Raw genomic sequence first — 26,605 nt, 5'->3', positions numbered from 1 at the left:
TCATTTCTGGATGGCGATGATAAGGAAACACCACTATCCCACAAGCCCACACATTTCATGGAAACCGGGCTCGAAATAGCGACTGGAATAGCGCCGATGAGTTTAACGGGGATGGACAGTACTCGGCGGCCAAACAGAGGAAATGCACGAAAATGGGGACAGCATTCCAAAAGCGAAACAAATAGTGGCGGGCCGTGGTGACCAAGGAAATGGCACCCGCTTTTTCAAGCGCGCGCACCATGTAAAGGACGGGGGCGCGCACGGCCAACAAGGTGATTACGAACCAATATAAATGCACATGAGATGTAGGGCAGTAACACACACCATGCCTACTCCTCCATGGCCACAGGTCCCCTGCCTCCTTGCTGTCAGGCAAGGGTAGAGCTTCTCCCCTTGGCTTGTGTAGCGCGAGATTTAGAAATGCAAAAGCAGCGGCACAGGGGCAAACGAGACACATCTGGTGTACAACAGAGCAGCCGGCATCGGCAACGTTCGTGCGTACTCAGCAGCAGCACCAGCACCAGCAAACCCCCCGGCCTGAGGTGGCCCAACATGAGACACAAGACTTACAAGTATAGGTTGTGGAAAAGATGGCCTGGAGTTGTGGACGAGTCAGGTCGCAGATGAGCTTCAGAGCAGAAAATGTGAGAGCGAAGAAAAGAAAGTAGTGGATTATACGGAGCAAAGTAAAAAGGAAAAGAGGAGAGTCGCGAAACGGACGGCCGGGCACAACTGCCGGCTTAAATACTCGCGCGTGGAGCCCAGGGCGCAGGCAGTCGTGGAGAAATCGACCAGATGAAGGGCCAAAACGGTCTCCACCACAAAAAATTTTTTTCACCACACAGAGGGACAGCAGGCTAGCCAAAATGCCAGTAAAGCCTGATGATGCTCGACCTTTTTTTACGCGCCGCGTCTGGGTGGATTTGTTGCAGGTCATCAGGCGCAAATGTGGCCAGGCTGAAGAATTTCAGGCTGCAGTTTAGCCAATCATCGGCTGCTGCCCCCGCAAGTGGATTGCGAATAAATCGACCCATGTCACTTTTTCTCTTCACATCCAGCACCCACTTTTGCTGTCTTTCGACGCCGGTGGTGCAGCAATGCCAATTTCTATTGTTGCCAGAGACGGCCGTGCAGCACCTGCACGCGACGCGCTTTCCAGCGACCCCCGACACGCCATGCCTTGGGCAGGTATCCGGCTCGTTGATGTTCAAAATTTCGGTTCTGGCTCGGTTCCCCCACCACTTTCCGCCCCCTCATGGCATGTTTGCTGGCGAGGGATGTCGCCGCCTCCAGCCTAAATGCCATGAAGTGCCGGCATGCTGCTGGCCACCACACCCGTACATGTAGCCAAGACATGGCGTGTATTTCGCTTACAAGCTTTAAAAGAGGGACATAGAGGCAGCATCGCTAGAGGAGCGCAAGGCTTCTCTTCCTCCCCGACTTTTTTGAATCAAAAAGTGCATGGGGTGGAAAAGACGGAGGCTGGGTTCAGCAATGCCTCTGATGCTGCAGAAAAAAAGGAAAACAAAACCTTCTGAGGAAAAAGTAGCCGGGTCGTGCCCGATGTTCTTCCAGAGCTAGGCGTCGGCGTCAGCAACGACAGGCTTACTGGGCCGTCTCACCAGTAGCATCGTCATGGTCATAGTCCATGTGCCCGCCCATCTCGGTGTAGACGCTGGCGCCGGCATCGCCTGCCTGGCTCAGGCGCTGGCGGCATCAGAGAGATGGGCGTCATGCATCTCTTCGTCAGCATTAGCACCATCAACCGCTGTGGCATTGGCCTCGCTGTTGTTGCGCGACTCTGCGCTCTGGCTCCTGCGCTCGTCGTCGTCATCCGTCGTCGTTCTTGACTACGGGCCGCCGCGGGCTAGGCGTGCGCGACTGCGACCGGGCTGGGCTCCGGCTGGCACTCCTACCGCGCCGCGAGCTCACGCTGCGGCTGCCGGACCGGCTACGAGAGTAGCTCGGGCTGCGACGACGGCGCCGGCTGCGAGACCGGCTGCGCGAGTAGCTGACGCTGCGCGAGTTGCTGCGTCCCCGCCTGCTGCGGCTGCGGCTGCGGCTGCGACTGCGACTACGGCTACGGCTACGGCTACGGCTGTAGCTCCGCGACGAGTCACGCCGCGAGTAGCTGCGACGGCTGCTCCTGCCCCGGCGGCTGCGCACGGGCGATCTCGAAGGCGAGCGGCTGGACGAGGGCGAGCGCCGTCTCCGCGACCGGTAGCCGCGCGACGAGGGCGAGCGGCTGCGGCTGTAGCTCCGCGAGTAGCTATTGAAAGGCGGGTTTTGATGCGACGATTAGCAAGCCCTGGCACCTTTGCACTTTTTCGGATTCTTACAATCGACTAGCACGGCGTACGGCGCACGGCTGATTTCCACCACCGCTTTTTCGCTCCAACGCTGCATCCATTCCATTTGTGGCAGGTCAGCAGATTGCAGCAAGCGGTTTCTGCGCACCAGCTGGAATTCTTAAAACTTACCTGCGACGGCGGCTTCCACGTCTCGGGCTCGGCGAGCGACGTCTGCGGCGACCACTAGACATAGAAGGAGAAACATTTTGCAAGATGAGTCGCGTGTTGGTATCCAATTGAAAAAGTTTAGCTGTGCAGGGAAACTGTAATCTCGTTGCCTTGTCAGTAAAAAATTGCGCTTGATAGAGGACACGTATCCAAAGCGGATATTGTTTAACAGGCAGGGTCTCAGCAAGGAGGGATAGGGAACTGGTCCGGGTAATATACTTGCTCTTGCCTACCGCTCTTGCTCTCTTGCTGGTGCAGGAGAAGCGCAGACGGCGGCCTCTGCTCAGGCTCTCTTGGCATAATTGTCATTGTACGTGCAAGTAAGCACAGATCTTGCTGTTCTTGCCTTGCAAATTTGTGGATGGGGGCGATAGCCTTGAGATCATAAAGCCTGAGCCATACAGCCAAATGTAGAACCAGAGAAATATAGAAAATACAACACGCATGCATACACACAATCACATTACATATATACATTATATAGAAAGTGGGGCGTAAACGACATCAATAGCACATGCACTTGTCTGTTTGATTGGGGAATTATAATGCCATAGTGCATGGCTCCCAGGAGTGGGTTGATCTACTTACGTATTATCAGTGGAGCGCATCTCCCGCGAAGCTACAAGAGCGAGAATAAATAGAAACCCGATAATTTAGCAGGCGCGGTGTCCATTGTGCATTGCACATGTTCAGAAACTGGTTATTTCTTGGCACTCCCACACTTACTCTTACGCTGCCCGCGCGCGAACTCCACAGTCGGCGCCTTTCCGCGGACGACAATGTCCTTGCGCCGATCATACGCTGCCTCCTGCATCCTCCCGGTCGTAGTACCTACATGCACGGACACCCAACCTTTATTAAGCGATGGCCCAATCATGGGGGTCTGTCGGCTGCACTGCCGGCCGGTACTTACTCCACATAACCAAAACCGCGGGACTCCTTCGAGTAAAAGTCCAGCGGGATATACACGTCCTTGATTCTGCCGTACTTTTCGAACGCTGTCCGCAGATCAGCAGCCCTACATGAATTTGCAACGTGAAATTAGGACCAATGCTCCAACGTTCTACTAGTAGCACGTCTAGCAGTGCGTCTCAGATACGTACTTTACTCCCTTACCGAGCCTGCTGACATGCAGCGAGCAAGTGCAATCGCGCGCCATAATTGCTGACTGTCAAAGCAGACCTCTGTTTTGCTCAGCAATTCAATAAAGTAATTAAAATAAAACAAAAGCCAACTGCTCTCTGAGAGTCGAATTAGCTTCTAGTCGTCAATAGGAATGTGACCAGACAAGCCGAAAAAAGGCAATTTTTGCGAAAAGAGAGTAGACAAGGAAAGAGTGCGAGAAAAAAAATAGCTGACCAAAATCGAGCCATGCCCCAGACTTGTCCTTGAGGGTCTAGATCATTTCTTGATCAGGCAGGTAGATATAGATCTGCTGGCTCTGCCTTGTGCTGATTCTGCGATCACCGGGACCGAGTTGCTGGTTGCAGCGCTTAGGCTATGCGTTTGAGCAGCCATGTGTTTGAGCAGCTATGCGCTTGAGCCTGTGCTAGTGGGCTGCATGTGGAGGGTGTGCACCGCTTGTTTTAGCCAGCACGCTATACTGGTACCTGCTAGTTGCAGCTTGGGCCGCCCCACTTGCGTCACTTGGCAGCCAGCAACGTTCAGGAGTCAATTGCCAATCCAGGAGCCTCCCTAGCCTGCTGTTTCAGCCATCAGACAACGTCTCATCTGGCGCAACCCTTTGCGCACCCTGAGCGACAATGCCGGGGCTATTACATCACCTCGGCAGCCCCTTGTACCTGCACCCCGTGACATTCAAAAGGGGGCAGGCAGCCCATCGCGTTCCCTCTTGCTGCTTCTGTCAGGGATATCCTCTGCTCCCAGGATCTGTGACACCGTTTCCGCGCCTGGGTGCACCCCCTTTTGCTTATCCGCCGAGTCACCATGCCTTGCCTTTTGCCCAGGCACCAGACTTTATCTCAACCGCACCCACGCCTGCATGCATTGCATTCAGCGGGAGTGCCGTCTCGCCCAGAGATCTTTACAAAAAGGGGTGTGGATCGTGGAGCGTGTGCCAATTGGCATTGCTAGATTACCATTTCATTCTGAAACCGTCCAACCCGCTGACCGTCTGGGTGCAAAGGAGCCCAAAGAAGATCTATGTCAGCGCAATCTCCTGCACGTCTCCGTGTAAGAAAGCATGCCTTCTAGATCGCTATGCCGGTGGGCATGTCGGCAGGTGTGCAACGCACCTTTGACCACCGAAGCCAGTCAACCGCAGGCGGAGTAGTTCCCAACCGATGTAAGGCGCACGATAGCTAAGTAGCGGCGCTGAACGGAGCACAGCTGAATCAGCAAGACCGTGACTGTGAAGCATTTCCCCCCAATTTTTCTATAAGAGTCGGCTGGTGCGACGGAGCGGAGGTGGCTCTAACTTCATCTCCAGTCCGAGCTTTTCTCTTTCTCCATCCCCTTTCGTCAATTCCCTCCTTTCTACGTGCTCTATCTCCTCGTGATTTTTGGGTGCATTTGCATTGCTTCTGCCTCTTTGTCTCCTCGCACCCATCCCGCCTTGCTTGCTGTGCTGCTGCCTGCGAGAACCACAAGACCTGCTGGTGCTGCGTGCCGTCGCATTCTTTGCTGCAGACATCAGACGCATATTCAACCTGTTCTCTCCTCCAATTGCCAGCATTTAACCACCCTCTTTTCTTACTGCGCGTAACAGCTGCCAATCCCTCCAGCCTAGCCAGCCTAGCCAGCCATTGCGGCCTGTTCAACGATAAAAGGGCCCTCGCCTGCCTTCCTCCACCACCCAGACCCCGCTTCATTCTCCTCTCCTCTGCTCGCCCCTTCCGCACTCTTCCCTCAGCCATGTCTACCACCACCAACATCTTTGATGTGGTGCTCCACCCCAGCATCTTTGACCAGTCCAGCCCGCCATCTTCGTCCAGCCCGTCGGGTGGGTCGTCGATTTCGACAACCACCTCTGCGGGCGGCAGCGGCACATCGTCGCCGTCCACATCCGAGCCGCAGTGGTCCGACGACGACTGGTCGTCCATCCGCCAGCGCCTGTGGAATGCAAAGTAATGGCAGCAGCCCCCTGGGCCCGGGGCGGATCCCGAGCCTCGGTGGCGACAAAACTCTGTTTCTTCCGTGGCGCGCCTCCCAGGGGCAGACGGCCAATATCGGTCGGCACAGCACCACGTTGTTTCCACGCCAGCGTGCCTCTAATTGCCGCCTGCCTCTGCTCGGCCGTGACCACCGCAACCACCACCGGGTTTTCAGCTTTTCATTTCCCATCCTCGTGTATATATCGACAATTTCTTCGTTCTGTAATATAGGCGTGATCCCGCAATTTGTGCTGTGTGTGATGTGCGGCAGATGTGCGGCAGATGTGCCTGTCTGCTGTCGCCAGACGACGCAGTGCCTTTTTGGGCACGGCAGATCCTGCTGCTGCTGCTGCTGCTGCGGTGGAGCTGCCGAGCCGGTCCCTGAAGCCGTGGCCCGCGCCTGCGCTTGGCGTCAGCCAGCTGGCTCAGGCACGCCACTGATCGCCTCCCGCGGTGGTTGGCTGGCGGGTCAGCCGCGCCCCAAAGCGCTGCTGCAGACAAAGGAAGCTCAGCTGGGCGATTCAGCGCCAGGCAAGCCGCGGGGAGCCTGCGAGGGCCAGTTTCCGGCTCGGCGAATGGGGTGGCCGCTTCACACAGGCCCGAGTCTGGCTGCCAGCTGCCTTTCCCAACTGACGCAAACCCACCCGGCAGTGTGTCGCCCGCCGCTATTTTTGCCCTTTCTGCCCAATTTTTCTACGGGCAGGCCGGCACTGTGAACCCCGATTTTTATATAAACCGCGGCCAGTCCCTGGCCATTATTTTCCATCCTGCAGAACCTCTCCCCTCATTCACCCTTTCTACCACACCCCTTGCCCCTCTGTATTTTCCCTAATGGCGCTTTCCACAGACACTGCTCTCTCGGAACAGCCGCCGCCGCCGCGTCAAGCAGCTGTCGTCGATACGAGCATCGCCGGCGTTCTACTCGATGGCCAACAGCTACTTTGAGGACGGCGAGCCGATCACAACCTACCAGTCGTTCACCGACCTGCGCAAACTGCTGGACGAGGAGTGCGCAGAGATCGAGCGCCGCGAGCGCGAGGCCAAGCGCAGCCTGGAGGCGCGCATCCAGCGCAGGACACAGCGAGGACATGCCCGGCACCAGCGGGTCGGCGGGCCTGATGGGCTCGCTGAAGCGCCTGATTGATCCGCTGCTAGCCATGGGCGGCAGCAGCAGCAGCGACTGTGACGGCAGCTCCACGCCCAGCAGACGCAGCAGCAGCGGGATGTCGGCGCTGTAAAAAGTGCGCAGTCCCCTCGACCAGACCAAAGACACGGCGTTTCGCCCCTGTACATTCATTCAAACTCCGCCCAGAGCACACATGCCCACCTCCCTATTCCATATCCCCTTTGTATTTGTTTTTTCTTCCATAGTCTGTTTGCTACTGTTCTGCAAGACGTCTCATACACCATGAAATAATAGCAGTTTTCCGAGTTCACCGTGCGCCCCTGCGTCCTCGGCAGCCTGTCTCTGAGTGGGAAAACAAGCCCGCCCGCTTTCTGTTGGCGGAAGAAATGGCGTGGTAAACGGGGGCGGCCATGTGGACCGGCCCGCAGCTGGCGGGATGGGGGCTTCTTTGTAGAGCCATGCGCAAACACAGCAGCACCAGCAGCTTATCACGCATAATGCTGCAAGCGCACACTGCGATATGAAGGGCATGTGAGCTCATCATGGTCACTGTGAAAGCACACATCGGCCGGTGCATAAATAGGCACACATCGCTTTGGAAAAAGAATGTTTGCTTTGGGAAATCACGGCTGTCACCGGGATGGGAAGGCGCGGGGGAGTGGTGTGGAGGTGCCGTCTGAACATATCCACAAAGGCCGTGGAGAAAATCGCATACAAACTGACAGCTAGTCATGAATCATTTGCCAGCAACCTGCAAAATGCAGATGGCGTCCGACACAAATCATCATTGAAAACATAACCCGTTGTTGTGCTGTTTCATCGCAACGGTTCAGACCAAAACACACTGCAGATTGCAGCCGGTGGCCACTGCCAGAGATTGGCAGCCAAGGAAAGACACATCCAATACCTCAGCGCGGTTGGAGCGATTTGCCGCCAAAGAGCTGCGCCTTGCTGCAGTGCTGTTGCCATTAACGATGTGCAATTGCAATAGCTCCGAACGTCCGGCTTGTGCATAAAGACAGGCCGCTCTTTGGTGCAAAGGCGTTGGCGAACCGCTTCGGTAGTAACACGAGTCAGCTTGCCCCCGAGCCACAGGCGATTCACCGCCTGTTTCCAAACCACAGCCATTTATTTTTAGCTTTGCTACTCTGTACTTTCTCACAGCCTGTGCTCCTCCTTGCTTTTCTAATGCCAACCTGGCGAGCCCCGAATGCACAACAAAAGCGATCCTTTGCAGCAGGAACCGCCAGCGAGAGCGATTTACCGTCGCTGCTGGACATATTCCAGTTTCTGGACTCACCCGATCCGAGCAGATACCTGAGGGCGTGTCTGGATAGCACATACAGCGACATATTCGAGGCATGCCTGGAGAGCGGCGTATATGCCGGCATGCGAACCAGCCTATACCAGTATCAAAAGAACTCCGTATTCAAAATGCTCAAGCGCGAGCTCCTACCAGACCTGTTCTTGAGCCCAGACTTTATTCCGATCAAACGGAACACGGAAAGGGCGGAAACGCTTGCTGGCCAGCACCCGCTCCTGCCATACTTTCAGTTCTCCCGTGATGTCGTGAGCCCATCGAACCCTTGGATGTATCGGTACCGCAAAGCCCAGAGCGGATCGGCCTCTGTTGCGACAGACCGGGCTTTAGACGCTGACGATGTGCGGTGGCACCAGGACACCCGAGGCGGGATCATATGCGAGGACATGGGTACTGGAAAAACATGCGAATGCCTGGCGCTTATCCTGCTGACAAAAAGGCAGATGGCGAGGCCGCCGACTGAGGGTGACATGATTCCACAAGTAGGTACGGCTGTGTCTGGCCTGTGCACGGACATGACCAACAGTGCATTCACTCGGCCTTTGAACTCGGCTGCGACAGTCGTTGCAACACGCCCTGATTTTCCGACATTGTCGTTCTTGACGGCCCGAGCGGCTATGCTCAGCTGTGCCGAATCGCTGCGTCTGATCCACGAAGATGGGCTGCTGCCCACATCGCTCTGGAAACGGCTATCGCCGTTCTCGGTGTTTTACTGGGTGTGTCCGATGGTCTCGGGGCTATCCCGGCGCAGCGACATTGGTGACAAGGTCCTCAGCCTCTGGTTCAAAGTGTACATGAGCAGCTCGACCCTGGTGGTGGTGCCTGACAACTTGATCGACCAGTGGGTCAAGGAAAAGTACAAACACATCGACGACACCAGCGGTTTCTCGATGCTCAAAATCGACCATGCTACAGAAACTGTGCCCGACCCAAAGGTCCTGATAACATACGATCTGGTACTGGTCTCGGTGAGCAGGCTGTCCAAAGAGTACACGCCCATCGAGACCAATATCAGCGAGTTGGGCAACATGTGTCGGTGCTGGAGCCTCGGCTATGACCGCTGCATGTGCAATGAGCGGCACCAAAATGCCACAGACAGGTCGCCGCTTTTGTGTGTGCACTGGAAGCGGCTGATTGTTGATGAGGGCCATATAATGTCGTCCAAGAACACAATGCGCTCTCTCATTGCCGCCTACATCATTGCAGACCGCCGGTGGGTGTGCACAGGAACCCCCACACACAACCTGGTGCACGCCACTGCTGCTACCGGGGTGAGCAGGCACCAGTCCGAGGCAGAGGATCTCCCATGTACAGGCAAAGCCCGCACCTACCGGCTGCACCGCAAGGACATTGCGTCAGACTTTTTACAGCTCGGCATGCTGGTGGCCAAATTCATGCGACTGGACCCGTTTGCCCAAGCAACAATAGCCTGGAGGCGCGACATGGTTGGGCCATACCGGCGCAATGACCCGGGTGCCCACGAGAGGCTGCAGGCGCTGATGCAGGCCATAATGGTGCGCACACGGCCCGAAGTTGTTAGCAGCGAGATTCAGCTCCCACCACTCCATGAGCGGCTGGTGGTGCTGCCACCCACACATCTGCAGATGCTGGTTTACAATACTGTGGTCGCGTTCTTCCACATCAATGCGGTTCTGACGGAGCGCGAGGGCCGCGACTACTTTTTTCACGCCGAAAACAAAAAACATCTGCGTCAGGTCACAGAGAATCTTTTCCTCGCCTGCTCCTGGTTCCCTATCAGCATCACCCATGTGGCCGACGGCATAGACAACGGGAAAAAGGCGCTGGCGGCCTGTGTGGAGGGCAAAAAGACATATTCCCCTGCTGACATCACACTGCTGCACAGCTGTATTGCTGTCCTGGAACGCGCTGCTAGCGATCCGGGCCTCTTGTATGCCGCTAGCACAGACTCGGTTGGGTACTGGGTCTCGCAGGTGCCGCAGCAATTCAATCGCCTTGTCTCCCGCCCAACCTCCAGTGCCCAGTGCTTGACAACAGCAGCAAGTGCCGAACAGATAGTATCAGCAGCCAAAGCTGCGCTCCAAACATCCAACGACAACCTTCTGCCGCTCTCAACCAACCTCACCCCACCCGAGTTTGAGCTCCTGTCATCTGCCGAAATAACCGGTACGACCAGCAACAAGGTCTCCTACCTGATCGACCAGCTGGTCCGTCATAGCGACAAAGAAAAGTGCATCGTGTTTGCAAACAATCTGGCAGATATCGTCTATGTTGATGATGCCCTGCGTGTATTGCGCATCCCTCATCTCCTATACGCGCACCGCGGATTGACCCCGAGCCAGCAGCGGCATAACGTGACAACATTTGCCACGAGCGCAACATACAACGTGATAATCATGGATGTGCAGTTGGCAGCATACGGAATTGATCTATCAGCAGCGTCACGCGTATGGTTCATGAGTCCAATCTGGCAGTCGGCGCGCGAACGGCAGGCAATTAAACGTGCTCACCGGCTCGGTCAGACTCGCCCAGTGTTTGTTGAGACTTTGATCACGGAGGGATCCGTGGAAGAGGATCTGTGGCGACGTCGGCAGGAGCTGGCGACAGGAGCGAATGATGAGATTATACGTGACATCGAGGAGGACAGCAAAATGCGCTCGGTGCTGTCCAATGCTCGCTTTGTTGGTACCAGCACAAGCAACATGCATGACAATGACCACGGTATGCTCATCAATGCGCAGAAACTACTGCCACGCAATATCAAGTATCCGAACCTACTGATGCGCAAATACGCCATGTGGTTTCCTGAATTCCGGAGCGGTACAAGCTCTGCAGTTGATGTGGCACCGTTCGCCAAGACAAGGCGGCTACGGCTCAAGGTAACCTGCCCAATATCCTATGAATCAACTACACCCGCCAACACACACTTCGATGAACCACAGCGCAAGAAAGCCAAAATGGCAGTCAGCTTCAACATCCCTAGCGCATCAGATTGACTCCCAACCCTTTTATAAAGTACTAGAATTACTTTGCTTGCAATGAGGAGGCCGCGCAAGAGGCGTGCAGCAGCAGGCGATTCTGCTGCCAGCAGCGGCGAACCAGGGCTGAAACGCCTACGTTGAGCAGGCCATCAAGGCAAGAAATGTTCAAGATCACCATTGCACTAGCAATCGTCAAACATGTTCAAATGACTGATCTGCTGTGATGCTTTTATCAACGCGTCAAGCCATGTTGACTAGCAGCCGAGCTCACATCGCGAGCAAAGTTTTTCCAGTAGATATCACTAACCAATGTGTTCACTGAATTGATACGTAACGGAGAGCACTAATTAAAACACAGGTATACGAGAGATATGGAGCTATTTACTTGCGGTTACGGAGTTCCTCCAGCTCTTTGGTAAGGAGATCGAGGACCTGGGCCGCTGTCGCCTTTGAGAGATCAGTGGATTCAGAGGCAGGCGCCGGAATGTCGTCCGAATAAACCTCTGGCGTGATCTTCTCTGCGTCGCGCTCGGTGATGCCGCGCATGCGCTTGATGCTCTGCAGGCGCGCGCGCCATGGCGAGATAAACTCGTTGTTGACACCAACCGAATTCAGGAAGGTTGCATGCACATTGGACAGGATAGCAGCATGAATGGCAATGCTCCTCACAAACGATGGTAGCGCCGTCAGAGTAAGCAGCTTAGGCTCTGTGGCAGACCCAGCGAATGGCACCGTCGGGTTAACCTGTGTCTTGACCTTGTATAGCTGCACCATCGACTCGTCCTCCTTGTTCGGCATCCCGTGCATCCAGGAACGGTCAACCTCATGGCTGGGAATCCGCCCATCGACTGGTGTCACAATGATCTGCACGTAGTTGAACTGGGTCGACACCGTATCAAACCGGTATTCGCTCCCTGACTCGTTGAATACAATGTGCACATAGTCGTTGCCGATAAGGCTCTTCTTCCTCAACATGCTCTGGGATCCAATTTCACCAGATGGCATGAGGGTGCCGACGTGGAACACAAGCTGTGCAATGAGGTCGCGCCACTTGATCGTGTATCGACCGTCCATGTCCTGGCCAGAGGTATCAAGCCCTGCCGAGAACCCCTTCATACCGCTCAGACGCGTGGTGTTACCCAGACCGTGCAGAAAGTTCCAGTACGCTAGCGAGCCCTGGCGGTTGCTCATGATTTCATTCTCCGTTGTCTGCCCAGGGCCAACATACAGGACGCTGACCTTGTGCGCGTCGATGGTCGACGTACTGCCATCCAGGAGACGCAGAGACCGCGCAATTGGCTCGTGGTGCATAGGCAACAGCTGCGGCGCCTCAATGTTTTGCAGGCCATGGTACGCTGAAATGAACTCCTGTGCAACACATGGCGCCGGCCCAAACTTGATCGGGAAGTGCGTGACTACCGAGGGCGAGCTGGGAGTAGCTACCATCTCGGCATGCAGCAGCCTGGCAATCGTGTTATCCGGAAGCGTGAACACCTTCGATGCTTGTCCAGAGTTTCCGCCCGCCCCAGACGAGTGCCAGCGGCTGCGAATCGTGTTGTGTATACGCCCTCCAACCGGCTTACCGTGTCCATACACGCTGCCACGACCCGTCGTGCCTGGTTGCCGCGCGGGTAAGGGAGGCGAGGAAGGCTCGACGAGGGTCGTCATCGATGCGGTATCGCCGGTGGCAGCGTTGGACTGCACCTGCCGTTCGGCGAACTCGGCGTACTTTTTGGCGGCTTCCTCTGGCAGATTAATCACCCGCGAGGAGATGTTGCTTGGGCTCCGAACGATGATCTGGGCCAGCGGGCCGTTCTGCTGTGCACGGATCGTGACAATGGCTGAATATTGGATCCACGAGCGCTCGGTAACTGGTCCTAGGTCTTCCTTCTCAAGAACAACAACCTGGTCCAGAACGGCGCGACTGTCCTTCTTGTAGTTCTGCAGAATCATATCCAGACACACCTCGCTGGGCTCATCCAATACGTCGCGACTAGAATTGGACACCAGTAGGCCGAGAATGACATGGTCAGCGGTTTCCCCCTTCATTGCCGGCGACAAGGACAGGTAGAACGCGTCGATCAGCTGGTACGCCATGACATACGCATATTGGTTGAGTGAGGTCTCGCTCAAGACCGCTGGATCGACCTGCTGAGCTCGCCCCACACTATGGCGTCTTGTCTCAGCTGTCGGAGCACCGCTGCTACCACCACTACCACCGGTGCCGCTACCGCCACTAGCGCCGCCACCTGTGTTAGCAGGGGTGGTCTCGCTAGCCCGATGTGCTGCCGCTGTAGTCTGAGCGCGACGACGAGCGCTGTTGTGGAAGCGAATGTAGTTCGTGGCTGCTGTGAACATGAGGCGATAGTCGGAGGCACGGAAGTTCACATGGAGACTATGCTCGCGCGACAGGCCAGAGCCAAACTCGAGGATGTGTGTACTGATCTGGGTTGCCGAGTTGATCTTGACAATCTGCTGCAGGATGGGCGTCATCAGGCGCATCACCGAGGCGGGAAGCTCAAGCATGCACACGCTCAGGGAGTGGAGGCAGATCTGCGGCGTCGAGTAGGTGTTGGATGTTGCAATCAGGCCGTTACCGAACGACCGGACCAGCTCATCCTGAGCCTCGCGCTTAAGCTGGTCCTTATAGTGGATGGTCGTGGCCAGCAAACCGTACGACACCTGCGCCAGCCGAGTCTTCTCTGCATCTGTCATCCGGGTGCGAGTGTCGGGGCCGACCGTGGCCTTGCTAGTGAACTTGATCAGGTAGTCAGCCAGCTCCTTGATCTCGTCCTGGCACACATCAAAGAGGTATGGTGTTGCCAAGCTGCTCTGCCAGGCCCTGGCATAGCAGGAAGTAGGTGTCCATGTCAACATTGTCGATGAACAGCTGCTTGACTAGTCCCACATAGCGCTTGATTGGGAATTGCTCAACATCGATCGGTCCTGTGGCAGTGCTGCAAGAGTCGTCTCCCGGCACTGTCAGTCGCAGGCGGGCATTCTCATTGAGTCCGACACGCTGGTCCATAAGCGTATCGCGCCCAGAGATCAGGATGTACAGCTTCGAGTACGAGTCAGCATGCATCCGCAGGAACAGGCCCAGGATGCTGCGCTGCACGTCAATGAATGTATGCTCGGACTTTAGAAGGTCAAGCAGCACATTGGCCAGCTGGATTGTGAGCGTGGACGAGCATGAGCGGTTGGCGATATTGGCATCGTCAGTAATCGACATGCGCCATTCCAAGGCATCCAGCAGGCACTGGATTGTGAGCGAGACACGTGTGTACCCAAGGTGCTTGGGGTCGGCAGCTGGCTGTGGGTCCTCGTTGCCAGCGCTATCCGACTGCGATTGCGGGTCTGGTGGTGCGAGGTTCAGAACAACAGGTTCTGTGTGTGCAGGCTGCCCAGGCTCCTTGGGAGAAGCCTTGGGTCGCACATAGCTGGTATCGGTTGCCGAGCGCGTAGCATAGTTAAGAACCTTGCCAAAGACATCGGTTGCTGCGCTTTTCAGAATCTGGCCAAGAATGGCCAATACGCTGGCGATAACATCCCTGTCAGTCTCCTGGTACAGCATTTCGATGGCAGACAGAATAAACGGCACACTCCCACATCCAGAGAGTGGCTGTCGACTGCCTCGTTGACTGCTCGCACACACAGCTGTATCATAGAGCGGCGCAAAGCAATGTCGCGCGAATGGTCAAAATAGTAAAGGCTGGCCAGCTCCTCCAGCATGGCTAGCCAGTCTGTGGCGCCAGGGCGCAGGCTGCCACGTGCATCGAGCAGCTGCAAGAGGTTGTCGGCGATTCCATCGTCGATGACGGCACGTAGCTCGTAGAGCAGCTCTACCAGAGAGTTGGGCGCTGGCCTCTCATTGCGCGTGAACGCTGCCAGCGTTGAGACAAGCACGCATTTGTAAAGGTCCGACAGATCGGCGGCATCGGGGGCCTGATCGGCTACAATAAGCATGTCGTCCTCAAACTCGTCGTCTTCGTACTCGTCTGCATCACGCTCCTGGTGTTGCTTGCCATCAATATCTAGGTCATGCTGGGAGTCAGATACTGCAACCTCCGAGTCGCTGTCAGAGCCAGCTGCAGCATAGTCAGAGGAGCACGGACCAATGTAGCACTCCTTTGTTGTGACCAGAATACCGATCAGCGCCTGCCAGTCGTCGGCCAGGATCGAGTCAGCCCGCGAATCGTTGACTACTTTGCACAGATACGGGAACACCATGCCCAGCACCGTGGAACTGCCACACTTGACAGCCTCACCCAGAACCGGGAGGCAATTTCCGATACGCAGACTAAACTGGAACCCAGTCGGACCCGTATCCATAACCTCAGTGATGTACTTGACCATGCCATTGATGGCTACCTGGTGCGGCGTCATCCCTTCAGTCATTTGAATTGGCTTGTTGTCGTCTGGCGAGTCGACCTCGCGCAGAATGTGGTTCATAGCCAGCAGCGTGTCGCGCATGTAGCAGGACGAGAACAAGCTGTAGATGATTTTGCCGCACAGCTCCTCACAGCGGTCGAGTGTGGCAGTCGTGCACAGAAGGCGAATGCCCGGACGCAATGACTCCTGGGACAGCGCGCCATAGTTGATGACCGTCTGCAGCAGCCTCAGCACACCATATATATGATCGGCCTCGGACCACACCCATGCCACCTCTCCGTGGTCAACACCGTTCTCAAACACAGACTGGGTGCGTGCGGCATGATCGCAGAGTCTGGTTGTCGCCAGAGAAATGGCATTGGGGTCCAAAACCGGGTACTCCTCCATCACAATACTCGCCAGAAATTCCAAGCGCAGCCGACAGCACAGCACGCTCATCTGCCGAGATCTCATGGAGCGGGCTGCGGACCTTGTCATCGGGATAGCACTGCTGTACGGCCTTGTCGGTCCAGCGCAGCGCATGGCTGAACCACCTCATCGAGTCAGCTTGCAGGTGCTGGGCATTGCAGGTGGCCCACATTGCGCAGTGCGTAGCAAGAGCGATCTCGTCCCACGTCTCCGCCTGAGAAATAACATGCTGGACATTGCGCCGCAGCCGGTCTGCGTTGTCATGGTCAAGCTGCTCGTGCAGCTGGCCGCTTTCAGCCAGCTCGGCCAGCAGACTCAGAATCAGGGTGCGCGCTTTGACCTTGTCGTCCTTCTCGGCTGACAGCGGTTCGGCCATATCGCCGAATGCAAAGTCGACGATGTCGCCGATCGCCAACCACAGCCCGTGGAAGTTGAATAGGCTCTTGTCCTTGAGGCTGGGCAGCAGCTCGCTCTTGAATGCCTCCAGACGCACCTCCAGCGGGAAGCTCTGATCGAGGCGCTGCGGGACCAACAAAGCCGCATCGGCCACTCTGGGTGGTGCCACAGCCTCGGCTGCAGCCTCACTGGGCGCAGTCCCGGCCATGGCTGCATCGTCCAGAGCTGGCGGCGTGGGCTGCGACTCGTGGTCGGCCGAGAGATCCAACTGCCGCAACGACGCAGCAGGCGGCGCTCGGGCTGCAGAGGCAACAGAGTTTATCGATCCAGTGGTCGACCGCCTCACCAGCGCCCGCTCGCTCTCAATGTCAGCGGCAGCGTCACTGTCGCGGCCAAAGGCACTGAGGATAGCGTTGCGAATGACAGCAGTGAATCCGACATTGGCGGTGGTTGTCTTTCGAGCAGAGCGGCCCGAATCAGTAGAACGGCCACCCCTGCTCATTGCCAGCGTTGCAAAAAAAAAAGTGTTTGAATAAGAGCAGGAAATATTAGAAGCACGTACAGAGGGAACAGAAGAGAGAGAGGGCTTTTATGTTAAAACGTTGAGCTTCGCCAGGGCAGAGAAGAAAGGGGGAGTTTTTGGTTTTTTTGGGTTGAGCCAAAGAGGAGAATCAAAAAAAAGTTAGAGGAGCGTCATCGCCCAAGAAAACAAACGCGCCCTGCCTCGACATCTTTATACGCGCCGGGACATTGAGGGATCTCCGTTTCAGCGAGCTTGGGAAATTGGGCTGCTGCACATCAGCGCAGCAGCTCCAGCACCTGCTGGTAGTTTGAGTCCCAGTCGATCTGGCGGAACCTGTCGGCGCCCGCCAGTAGCCGGCGGTACTGGCCATCGATAGCGTCGCGGTCCCTGGCAATTGCCTAAAAGAGAGCTTTGGGTCCAGCGGGTGGTTTTCTGTCAGTACCACAAGCCTTCTACTGCACACTGGGCCTCTCGCGCCAATTCCTGTTCTTACCTGGATCTGCGCTGCCAGCTCTGCGGCGTCCTCAAACACCATGCCGTTGTCGGCCGTGACGAGCTCGTCAATACTACATGAAACCACCAAAGCAAGGATCCTCAGCGACGTGGAATGAAGGCAGACAAGCCCAGCCGGTTTTCCCTCTCAATGCACTACAATCCTCGCTTACCATTCAAACTTGTAGGCACACACGGGGGTGCCACAGCCCAGCATGTCGACTACCTTCATTGGCAGGTCGAGCCCAGACGACGACGTGTGCAGCGAGACACCCAGGTCAGCCGACCCCAGCAGCAGCGGGTAGTCCTCGGCAGACAGCCAGGCCGTGGCAATGGTGACATGGCGAAGCTGGCGGCGGGCAATCTCAGATTCGTACATGGCTCGCAGCGGCCCCTTGCCTGTTATGAGAACAGCCAGGTGCGGCAGCGCGCCATTGTGCGGCAGCCTCCGGGCCGCAGCTGCCTCATACAGGGCCAGCGCATCGAGCAGCACGGAAAAGTCCTCGTCGGCGGTCCAACTGGTGCTGCTAACAAGCAGCATTGGTCGGCCAGTGCGCATGCTTATCGCCCCGTCGCGCTGCGTCAGCAACAGCTGCTGTCTTGCTATGTTGGGGGCAAGCTCCGCCACTGCTGCCAGCTGCGGGTCCTTGAGTAGTCGCATCCACAGCTATATTAGGAAGTACGCGACGTTTGGTTGGGTTCAGCTGCCCGCTCGGAAAAACAGGTAGCAACTGGGCATCCAATGCAGAACAATGTGCTCTCCTCCCCGAAACAAAATGGGGGTGGGAGTGTTTGAAATTACCTTGTGAATCTCAGCTGCATCAAGACGCCTAAAGTGCTTGGGCGCCTTGTCGTGAAGAACGAGTAGCCTGCCACTATATACATGCACACCGCGACAATCGGGACGGGAAATGTTAGCACAATCCTCGCCGGATGCATATATTAAACGGCGGGTTCTCTGTGAGCCCGCAAGAGACGCTGTGGACAGCGCGCCCTTTGTCCCTGGCCAGACATTGCCTACCTGATACCCCATCGGCTCCGCAAGTCCTCGGCCATTGCCCGAGTAACACACAGATGCGCGAATGCCGATCTACCAAACGCCTTCTCGAACCTACCCAAACAAACAAGAAAGAAATCATACCCCCATGTAGAATGGGGAGAGCGTGAGTAGATGTCAGTTGCTTGTTCGTCTCAGATACATGCTGGGACCTGTGCATATCTCCTTCATGGCCCTCTTTGTCTCACCATTTGGCCAGCCTCACCACTGGATGTCCGAGCCCCAGCCTGATTCCGAGAATAGTGTATCCGTAATTGTGCCAGTCGATGACCAGCCTGGCGCCAGTCACCAGGGCACACATTTGAGCGACGAGCAGGGTCGGAATCGCCGGCGGATTCTAGACACAGCACGGAACGCACGGTGATATGTTAGTCCCAACTGCAATACCCTCTGGCGCCACCTCGTATGCCCTCTTCCAATTTACCTGCACCACTATGAACTCGGGTCGCTGAATCGCGAACAGCAGCATCCAGAACAGCGCAATGACCTGATATACGATCTTAATTGGTGCATACAGGTAGAATGCTGCACGTGGAGCCGACGCTGGCAGCGGTGGCGGCACCTTGATGTGCCGCAGAGCAATACGCGGCGACTGCACCACGTCCTCCATTGGGCGTGCGCCATCGTAACCGACAAAGTCGACATGCATGCCGCTCTTGGCCAGCGAAATGGCATGGTACTGCATCCGCGGCGACCGGCCGATATCGCCCAGCACCAGCAGTGCGACGCGCTTGCCGCGCAAATCAGGAGCGCTCGGTGTTGACTCCCGGCTCTTCTTCATGGGCCGCTGCCTCAGTTTCGCTCCCTTTTTTGCCATTACCACGAAGTTGGAAAAATAACAGGCACTGCAGCTTGTATACGTCGAATGCAGAGCAAATAAGGATGTATATTAACCCGTAAATTAGCGTAATAAACGCCTCTCAAACACAAATCTCGCATGTGCCTAAACCAGTGTCTGCTCGGCACATACCCGGCTGTATTATGGATCAGCAGCAGATACTGGCCCATCGCACGCTTCCGGCGGATTGGAGGTGTCTGACGTAGCAGCCACGCTAGCCTGATTCCGCGCCTTCAGCAGCCCCTTGACGTACTCCAGGATTGCATGTGCCTTTGCAGGGTCCTCAAGCGCACTAGCCAGTGAGCTGCCACCCACAAGCGACGCAATTCCGCTGGTGTCGATTGGCTCCGGGATGATATCATCCACATTCTCGCCACCCGCCGTCGGCTCCTGGTTGTCGCCCCACCGCATGTCATCGGCAAAATCACTATCGGGCGCTTCCTCTGCAAACAGAACCGCCGACTCGCTGTGATCGCCAGCGCTGGCAGTGGAAGTGTGCCCAGGACTCACCAAGGCTGTTTTCTGCTGCCATGATCGACGCCAGCCTCCGGGTTGCCTCAGCCAGCATGCTTGTGCTGAATGGAATGCCAAATGCCTCAGCTGCCGATGAGATGGCGGAGATGTTGAATGGTCGCAGTTTCTTCAATATATCCGTCTGGCTCGCCGACCCATCGTCCGAGCTGGGTCCTCTGCTAGCTGCGCTCTCATTAGAGCCACTGTCGTCGCCTGTGGTTTCGGTGCCGACACCTATCGTCTTGGCTCGCAAGATGGATGCTGCAGCCTTTTGCCAGCCCGGAATGCAACATGCCGACAGGGCAGCCGTAGGCGCCGACGAGTTTGCTGATGCTGCAGCATCGGAGCCACGTGTCCAGTAGCAGAACGATCGGTGCTCGTCTGCCACATTGAGCGTGTCCCTTGCTGCATTTCCATTGTTCTGGAACAGCCACAGGCCAACTGATCTGAAGCACAGCTCGCATTTGACCGCCGGCTTGGAGAACTCGGGGTCTGGCCGCCACCCAAAGAGGGCTAGTATCAACGCTGACTCTGCGTCTGCCTTTGTAGTGGTTTCACTTTCGCCTGCTATTTTCCCCGCCAGGTCGCTCAGCAGGTTTGCCTGGAATGAGCTCAGCGGATGCACCAGCGCCGGAAACTGCTCACGCGGTTTCAACAAGTCCACTGCATACCCGCATATACTGTCGACTACCTCCTTTGATGTAGCCAACGGCAATCCGTACAGTGCCTTGTCGCACTCGTTCCCTTTCCATGGGCACCGGTCGTTGTGCGAGCTCTGCAGCTGCTGGCTGATCCGATCCACCCACAAAACCTCCTCGTCGTCGTCCAGGTCATCCGGGATCTGGGCAATCACTCGGGCACAGCATTGCGAGCACCTTAACGTACTGCAATCGATGTTTATCCACCCATTGCGTGCGCACTTGACTGGGCTCAGCTGAAGCGAATGCACCAGCCAAGTGTGGATTTTAAATGTGCCAATGCGTGCTAAGAGGTCGTCACGGCTCCATGGCCGGAACCTGTCTATGCTACCAGCTGTTTCTTCTAATGCGTTGTCAGCTGCTTGTATGACCCTGTCTCTTCGTACCGCTTGTGACGTGCTGCTGTGGTTGTGGTGCCGTGGCCGCTTGGTGCCAAATGACGACAATGCAGTCTCGATTCGCCGCTTTGTAAGGTCCTGGAACGATGCAGTTGCCATGGCAGACTCGTTATTTGCTGTACAGGGTTGAATTGGAATGAGGATTTGGGAAACTGGCAGAGAAGAAGACTAGATATTTGAGAGTGCATTTTTCTTCTCTGAAAACTAGCAACACTCACCGGCTTGTTGTGGCTCGAGCCGACTGCGATCGCTCCGGCTCAGCGGCACATTAGCAAGACGGAGAATAAGCAGGCACGGGATGAACAGCGACAGCCAAGCGATCGTGCATCTGCCTTCTTCGTCTCTGTCATCTCCTCTTGAATCGCTCTTTTGCTCTCTCTATATTCACGTCTAATACACATAATGGTATGCTGCTGCTGTTGCTGCTGCTGCGGCACAGCAAACTCAATGAGTCTAGCGTGATATACACCCGAGTTTTACTAAGCACCATATCTGTAGGTCTCAATCAGCGTACTGCTCTTTGCCTCGGCCCGCGATGCTGCGCAGGGAAAGGAACGTGACACAGTAGAGATCGGATCTGCTAGCTCGACGACGCTGGACAAGGTGGTTTCGGCTCTTACTCAGCGCTATCCAGCTCTCGAACGTGTCCTTCAGACAGCCATGCTCTCAGTCAACGAAGAGTATGCAGAGGAAGACGACCTGGCGCTGGTTGCTGTCAAGGAAGGCGACGAGGTTGCCATTATTCCGCCTGTTAGCGGTGGATGAGTCCCGACTTGCACGGCACCATGTCTTTAGAAATATGCTATTGTGTTTTGTAAAAAGAAGTGGCTCTCAGGAACAAGGAATGGAGGAGAAAAAGCGACAATGAAAAGTGGAGGTAGGGTATATAGACGCAGAGATACATAGATATTAAACGACGGCGCGCGGGTGGTCAGGTCTGGCTGCAGAATTTGCGCCAGGTGTGGCATGAGTCGGTTGATGCCCCATGCCAATATCCATGGATGCAAGACCCGGCCACTGTTCACCCGGAGTAGTGATGCTATGAAGTAGAGTACTGCGCAGCGGCTGTGGGAACGAGATCTCGAGCCCCAGGCGCGTACCCTCCGGTGACGAACCATTGTGCAGGTGTGTCGGAGTAGCGATTTCGGGCGGCTAGGCTGAACATGCCTGTTTTCGGATTCACAAACTGCGCATTGCCTGTGCTGCCGCCGTACCCAGCTGTCTTGGTATCATCGTTGCTGTAATCGCTGCTCTGGCTACTTGTGGTACTGCTGCGGCAGTCTATTGGGTTGGACTTTGGCGCGGAGTTGTTTGTGCCCTTGTGATCTAGCGAAATCTGTGGGAACGCCGAGTGGTCAGTGCCACGTACGTTCGAAAAGATTCCGGAGCTTGTTCGCAGGGTCGGATGGAGCTTGGCAGATGCACCCAGGAATAGGCCGCTGCTGAACAAGGATTCATGTGCTGGACGTATGTGCGGCATATTTGTAGTTTCTGACACTGCTGGATCCGTGCCCGGGTTCTTGAACTCCGATGAGTTGACAGCAGAGAGCCGGTAGTTTGACAAAGGCACGCCCATGCCTGTAGCCGGCGCATTGAATGAGTCGAATGAGCCGGGGGTCTGCTGGAACATGCTGGGCACGACGGTGCGGTGCATCAGTATGTCTAGGAGCTGCTGTTATCACTGGTGCGGATACTTCTGTCGCAGTGAAGCTGAATCCAGATGGGTAGTCGAGCCCTGGACATGCGGGGTGTGGCAACAGCCGTGGCTGCTGCACCTGTGAGCTGGCACTAGGCGCCACGGCTGCCGTGTCCTGAGACTTGGTAACGCCGCCCTGGCTCAAACTGTCGAGCAATGCCACAGCAGCAATGTCGCTCAAATTAAATGTGTGCTGCTTTGTCGGTATGGAGTGCCGCAGCTTTGGCTCGTAAGAAGGCATGGGAAGGATATCTGAGAACGGGCGGCTGCTCCCCACGGTTAATCTGTGGTCCACGGTTGAAGGCAGGATACTGCTGCCCAGCGCTGTGGTCAACAACCTGGCGGCATCGAGTGCGGTGGCTGGTGGCACTGGTCGGCTCTGAATTGTGAAAACGGATCGGTCTGAAACACCAGCATTCCAGAGCTAGGGTGTCGCTGGGCAGGCATAGTGCCAGACAGAGATGAAATCGGCGACGAGTCTGCGTGCTTCTGCCCAAAAATATCTGCGTCCAGGATCCCGCGTATCTCTAATGAGCTGCACGGCGTGCTGCATTCGCCGTTTCTTCTCTGGCGCTTTGCAGCCGCACCCGAAGCTGCTGCTGACTTTTTTGCGCGCTTCTTCGTCCCTGCTTCGGTGCGGATCCGGATACGCAACCCCTGGTCGGCAAACAGCTTTGACAGCCTTGTCGACTCCATCATACCGGGGAAGCGCTTCGGCGAGTACACCGAGAACACATCTGAGGTGGCCGACGCCCGGCTGTGCACCATGCAGTCGTCGAGCTCGAACAGGTCAAAGCGCAGCCGGAACGAGCCCTCCATGCGCACGCTCAGGTCGCTGAAAACAAAATAGGCGCCCTGAGCCATGCTCTCGTCGCGCAGTGTGTGCAATGGCGAGACCATCGAGCCCGCCATGGCGTCGGCCTTATGCCCTTTGATCTGCCGGATCACTTGCTCGCCGGCCTCGTCCATCAGCTGCACGTGCATGAAGTAGGACGGGCTGACGGTGAAGCTTTGACCGAAGGGGTCGGCGGAGTCGTGCACCAGGAGCTGGAGGATCGGCGGTGGGTCGATTGGCCGGCGGTCGAGCTTCTCGCTGATGCTGCCGACGCGCGATCCGCTTGGGCTGTTGGCGGACTAGCAGCTCGTAGCGCTTGCCCTGGAACACAAAGCCGTCGGCTGCCTCGGCTGCGGCCGAGCACAGGAGCTGCAGGTTGTTGTTCATCTGGGGTGTGTTGGATCGCGGTCTCACCCACCTCGAGCAGCAATGTCAGAACCACTTATCGATGGGTAGATGTGTCTTGCTCGCTGCCAGGTCACAGCTCTGTGTGCACGGGGCAGCCAAATCCAGGATATATTAAAACCTGGTACCAGAGCTTCCTAATAGTACGTTGCCCACTGAATAGTACTGGTGTTATTTGGTACACTAGACCCTGCACTTGGGTAGGTAAAATTATGTGTACCAAGCAATGGACTGTGAGCAGAGTGTGCAAAAATGGGAAGGATTAATGACAAGACAAACTAAAGGGGCTGGAGGAGAGGGAGCCAGAGTAGAGGGAGTAGAAGGATGAATATATCCAAGCGTCCGGGACCTTGTCGGAAAAAAAAAGCAAATGGAAAAAAGAATGCAAGCATACGAGAAGAGCATGGGCTCAAATATAAGGCTCAAGTAGCAACCAATATACCACAGGAGAATTACCACATTTGCCTCTTCACATCCCCTCATAAACGCACATCCCTTTCCCCTCACTATGCCTCTGCAATATAGCTCTTTTTCCCCATGGCTTATACGGGAAAATGAGCACAACAACTGCTCAATATCTTTCAGCACGGCCGCCCAAAGGCAAGCACGGCTTGGATGCATGTTGCCCATTCCCTAGAATTCAATAAACATGAGAGAATGGCTATTCCCGATCCATGCGGGGAAGGAGAAGGAATGTTGTGCGCAGGCTCCGACCCACACTGCACGAGTATTCGTCAAAAACATGTGGAGACAGAGGGGAGGCAGTCAATGAGGGGCAATATGGTGTGGGGATGAAGGGTATATTGGAGAGCTGCGGGGAAACCGCGTAGCACTAGGAGAAAAAGGCTGGCTGAGCGCATAGGGGCTGGCTGGGTCCGCCTGTATCGCGCCAACATTCCTTCTATTAATCACCACGGCATGCCGGCGAGTCTAAGCATGCCCGGCCTTGGAGATGTACGCGCGTGCGGAGAGAGGGATGTGAGTGCGGGGGGTGCAAGTGGCGGGCTGTGAGGGGAGGCGTTTGGTGTCGTCTGCCGCTCCGGGCACCAACAAACATTGCCCAGCATGCTGATTTCGAGCGCAGATCAAGGTTGCCGGCGGCACCAGCGACCCAACCTACTGCCGGCTCTGCTCAGAAGGACTTTTTCGGGGAAAGTATAAACCGTCTGAACTCGCCGCTGCATGGCGCCTGGCGGAGGGGAGCAACGGGGAGTACGAAGAACGCCGGCTGCACAGAAAATTTGCGTTTTGGCTTCTAGCAATTCCGGACTAGAAGCCTTGGATTGTTCCAACGAGCGCTGACTGGCTGGGGCGCACGAATATGACAGCTATCTGTGGAAAAGTTCAGCAGGCTCAAGGGGGTGACCATGCAAACTGTGTCCTTCTGGGCCTTCCAGCGAATCCCGAGTGTTTCACGCGCAGCCCCTCTTACTAATGGCTGAGTGTTAGGACGCTTCAGTGCGCTTGTCCGGATTCAATGAGGCAGGCCAAGCCTTGGGGCACAGTTTCCCATCCTGGCGGGCGATATAAACTGGCTAGAATAGCCGCAGACGTGGGCCAGCCATTTTTTTGAATCTCCCAGTACCACCATTTTCACCACTTGTCTCCCCCCACACAAACGCAGCACCTTTTTTCTCTTCACCAGTCTTGAATTCCGCCTTGTACAGATTATAATATTCGCTCTCTCTTCAATTCACGCACATGGGAAAGTCACACAGCAAGCTATCGTCGGAGCAGCTCACCGAGCTGCAGAGCACAACCAGCTGTACGTATGCCAGGCGGGGACCATGGACGGCAGGCGAGAACGGGAGAAGCAGCCGGCCGAACACACATGTACTAACAGCCAGCACTGCATCTGTCCTCTCTGTAGTTGAGCGCAAGGAAATCCAGCAGTGGTAAGTCGGCCGGAAGGGGAGCATAACGTCATAGGGAGGGACGGGGCATGCACGGACAGGCATGTCCATACTGGCGCCATCGGTTTATTCATGCAGCAGTTTATGCGCTTTTAGGTACAAGGGATTCCTGAAGGACTGCCCGTCAGGCGAAATCAACCGAGCGGACTTTAAGGGTATCTACAAGCAGTTCTTCCCGTTCGGCGACCCGTCGCGGTTTGCAGACTACATCTTTGATGTGTTTGATCGAAACCGCAACGGGACCATCGATTTCAAAGAGTTCCTGCAGGCGCTATCGATCACATCGCGTGGGACGTCGGACGAAAAGCTCAAATGGGCGTTCGAGCTGTATGATATTGACAGCGACGGGTACATCACCAAGGACGAGATGCTGAAGATTGTCGATGCGATATACAGGATGGTCGGCAGCATGGTGCAGCTGCCCGAGGACGAGGACACGCCGGAGAAGCGTGTCGACAAGATCTTTGGGCTGATGGACTCGGTAAGTTTTTGCTGCTGGGCGGCAGCTACAGTGAGGTGATGGCAGCAAGCGCGGCTTCATCTGGTTGCTCAATTGATGGGTGTGTTTCCTTTGCAATGTAGAACCAGGATGGCAAGATTGACATGCGGGAGTTCAAGGAGGGGTCGCACCAGGACCCACTGATCATGCAGGCGCTGAATTTGTATGATGGGCTTGTGTGAAGGAAGGGAAGGCGGAGATACCCATCGGGTCACTATCAAGGAAGGCGGAAGACGCCAGTTATCGGGCGCTCAGACATTCATGTTTTCTAGTTTCCCCCTTTGGGTGTTTCCTTTTTTTTTTTTGTTGCTCAAATGTTCACATTCCTCAACGGTTTTTACAGAGTGCCAGAACAGGCAAGCCTGCGCTGTGTTGGACAGCTGGCAGCCAAAGACAACATCCTGACATTCGGCGTACACACTGGGGAGCCCGCGTTCGCATAGGTGCATTGACGCGTTGAAGAACTGCAGCGGCGGGCAGCGACAGCCAAGTAGCTGGGCCCG

General features: G+C 55.9%; 13 protein-coding genes across 13 annotated transcripts; 3 read left to right on the top strand and 10 right to left on the bottom strand.

Moving 5' to 3' along the window:
• Nucleotides 1–261: 261 nt before the first annotated feature.
• On the bottom strand, nt 262–1,022 carry DL89DRAFT_54547 (uncharacterized protein). Its single transcript, XM_040891794.1, has one exon. It carries the CDS (start codon nt 935–937, stop codon nt 503–505), a length of 435 nt encoding a protein of 144 aa, XP_040741109.1. The 5' UTR covers nt 938–1,022; the 3' UTR covers nt 262–502.
• Nucleotides 1,023–1,391: 369 nt separating this feature from the next.
• Nucleotides 1,392–3,738, bottom strand: DL89DRAFT_269609 (uncharacterized protein). Its single transcript, XM_040888362.1, has 8 exons — nt 3,623–3,738; nt 3,433–3,537; nt 3,246–3,334; nt 3,108–3,138; nt 1,917–2,269; nt 1,852–1,892; nt 1,767–1,815; nt 1,392–1,691 (listed from the first exon to the last, which is right to left on the bottom strand). Exons 1-8 carry the CDS (start codon nt 3,676–3,678, stop codon nt 1,606–1,608), a joined length of 810 nt encoding a protein of 269 aa, XP_040741108.1. The 5' UTR covers nt 3,679–3,738; the 3' UTR covers nt 1,392–1,605.
• Nucleotides 3,739–4,637: 899 nt separating this feature from the next.
• Nucleotides 4,638–4,927, bottom strand: DL89DRAFT_269608 (uncharacterized protein). Its single transcript, XM_040888361.1, has one exon. The coding sequence runs from the start codon at nt 4,897–4,899 to the stop codon at nt 4,738–4,740; it is 162 nt and encodes a 53-aa protein (XP_040741107.1). The 5' UTR covers nt 4,900–4,927; the 3' UTR covers nt 4,638–4,737.
• A 118-nt stretch (nt 4,928–5,045) lies between these two features.
• DL89DRAFT_269606 (uncharacterized protein) lies at nt 5,046–5,876 on the top strand (the record flags this gene model as incomplete). The annotated part of the gene is made up of 1 exon (XM_040888360.1): nt 5,046–5,876. A coding segment is annotated over one exon (210 nt), but the record flags the coding sequence as incomplete, so codon positions are not given.
• A 506-nt stretch (nt 5,877–6,382) lies between these two features.
• On the bottom strand, nt 6,383–7,176 carry DL89DRAFT_54450 (uncharacterized protein). The gene has a single exon (XM_040891792.1). The coding sequence runs from the start codon at nt 6,927–6,929 to the stop codon at nt 6,417–6,419; it is 513 nt and encodes a 170-aa protein (XP_040741105.1). The 5' UTR covers nt 6,930–7,176; the 3' UTR covers nt 6,383–6,416.
• Nucleotides 7,177–7,936: 760 nt separating this feature from the next.
• DL89DRAFT_269604 (uncharacterized protein) lies at nt 7,937–11,376 on the top strand. The gene has a single exon (XM_040888359.1). It carries the CDS (start codon nt 7,947–7,949, stop codon nt 11,052–11,054), a length of 3,108 nt encoding a protein of 1,035 aa, XP_040741104.1. The 5' UTR covers nt 7,937–7,946; the 3' UTR covers nt 11,055–11,376.
• Nucleotides 11,377–11,420: 44 nt separating this feature from the next.
• DL89DRAFT_226220 (uncharacterized protein) lies at nt 11,421–13,754 on the bottom strand (the record flags this gene model as incomplete). The annotated part of the gene is made up of 4 exons (XM_040884797.1): nt 11,421–11,822; nt 11,862–12,478; nt 12,644–13,225; nt 13,352–13,754. 4 exons carry the CDS (start codon nt 13,752–13,754, stop codon nt 11,421–11,423), a joined length of 2,004 nt encoding a protein of 667 aa, XP_040741103.1.
• A 477-nt stretch (nt 13,755–14,231) lies between these two features.
• DL89DRAFT_53670 (uncharacterized protein) lies at nt 14,232–16,197 on the bottom strand. Its single transcript, XM_040891788.1, has one exon. The coding sequence runs from the start codon at nt 15,951–15,953 to the stop codon at nt 14,547–14,549; it is 1,407 nt and encodes a 468-aa protein (XP_040741102.1). The 5' UTR covers nt 15,954–16,197; the 3' UTR covers nt 14,232–14,546.
• A 624-nt stretch (nt 16,198–16,821) lies between these two features.
• DL89DRAFT_269602 (mannosyltransferase-like protein) lies at nt 16,822–18,861 on the bottom strand. Its single transcript, XM_040888358.1, has 7 exons — nt 18,732–18,861; nt 18,496–18,644; nt 18,272–18,361; nt 18,053–18,125; nt 17,424–17,917; nt 17,252–17,324; nt 16,822–17,156 (listed from the first exon to the last, which is right to left on the bottom strand). Exons 1-7 carry the CDS (start codon nt 18,774–18,776, stop codon nt 17,034–17,036), a joined length of 1,047 nt encoding a protein of 348 aa, XP_040741101.1. The 5' UTR covers nt 18,777–18,861; the 3' UTR covers nt 16,822–17,033.
• Nucleotides 18,862–19,348: 487 nt separating this feature from the next.
• On the bottom strand, nt 19,349–21,145 carry DL89DRAFT_53602 (zf-C3HC-domain-containing protein). The gene has a single exon (XM_040891787.1). The coding sequence runs from the start codon at nt 20,851–20,853 to the stop codon at nt 19,573–19,575; it is 1,281 nt and encodes a 426-aa protein (XP_040741100.1). The 5' UTR covers nt 20,854–21,145; the 3' UTR covers nt 19,349–19,572.
• A 224-nt stretch (nt 21,146–21,369) lies between these two features.
• On the bottom strand, nt 21,370–22,594 carry DL89DRAFT_54179 (uncharacterized protein). Its single transcript, XM_040891790.1, has one exon. It carries the CDS (start codon nt 22,406–22,408, stop codon nt 21,794–21,796), a length of 615 nt encoding a protein of 204 aa, XP_040741099.1. The 5' UTR covers nt 22,409–22,594; the 3' UTR covers nt 21,370–21,793.
• Nucleotides 22,595–23,080: 486 nt separating this feature from the next.
• On the bottom strand, nt 23,081–23,410 carry DL89DRAFT_206438 (uncharacterized protein; the record flags this gene model as incomplete). The annotated part of the gene is made up of 1 exon (XM_040884093.1): nt 23,081–23,410. A coding segment is annotated over one exon (330 nt), but the record flags the coding sequence as incomplete, so codon positions are not given.
• Nucleotides 23,411–25,391: 1,981 nt separating this feature from the next.
• Nucleotides 25,392–26,284, top strand: DL89DRAFT_275691 (calcium-binding protein NCS-1; the record flags this gene model as incomplete). Its single annotated transcript, XM_040889340.1, has 4 exons — nt 25,392–25,455; nt 25,561–25,585; nt 25,700–26,084; nt 26,186–26,284. The coding sequence occupies 4 exons, from the start codon at nt 25,392–25,394 to the stop codon at nt 26,282–26,284; spliced, it is 573 nt and encodes a 190-aa protein (XP_040741097.1).
• Nucleotides 26,285–26,605: the final 321 nt, after the last annotated feature.

The sequence above is a fragment of the Linderina pennispora genome, assembly GCF_002104995.1.
Source record: "Linderina pennispora strain ATCC 12442 chromosome Unknown DL89scaffold_13, whole genome shotgun sequence".
In the NCBI taxonomy this organism is placed as follows: Eukaryota; Fungi; Kickxellomycota; class Kickxellomycetes; order Kickxellales; family Kickxellaceae; genus Linderina; species Linderina pennispora.
Note: the sequence above shows the minus strand (reverse complement) of the source record. Positions and strands in the feature narration are given on the sequence as shown.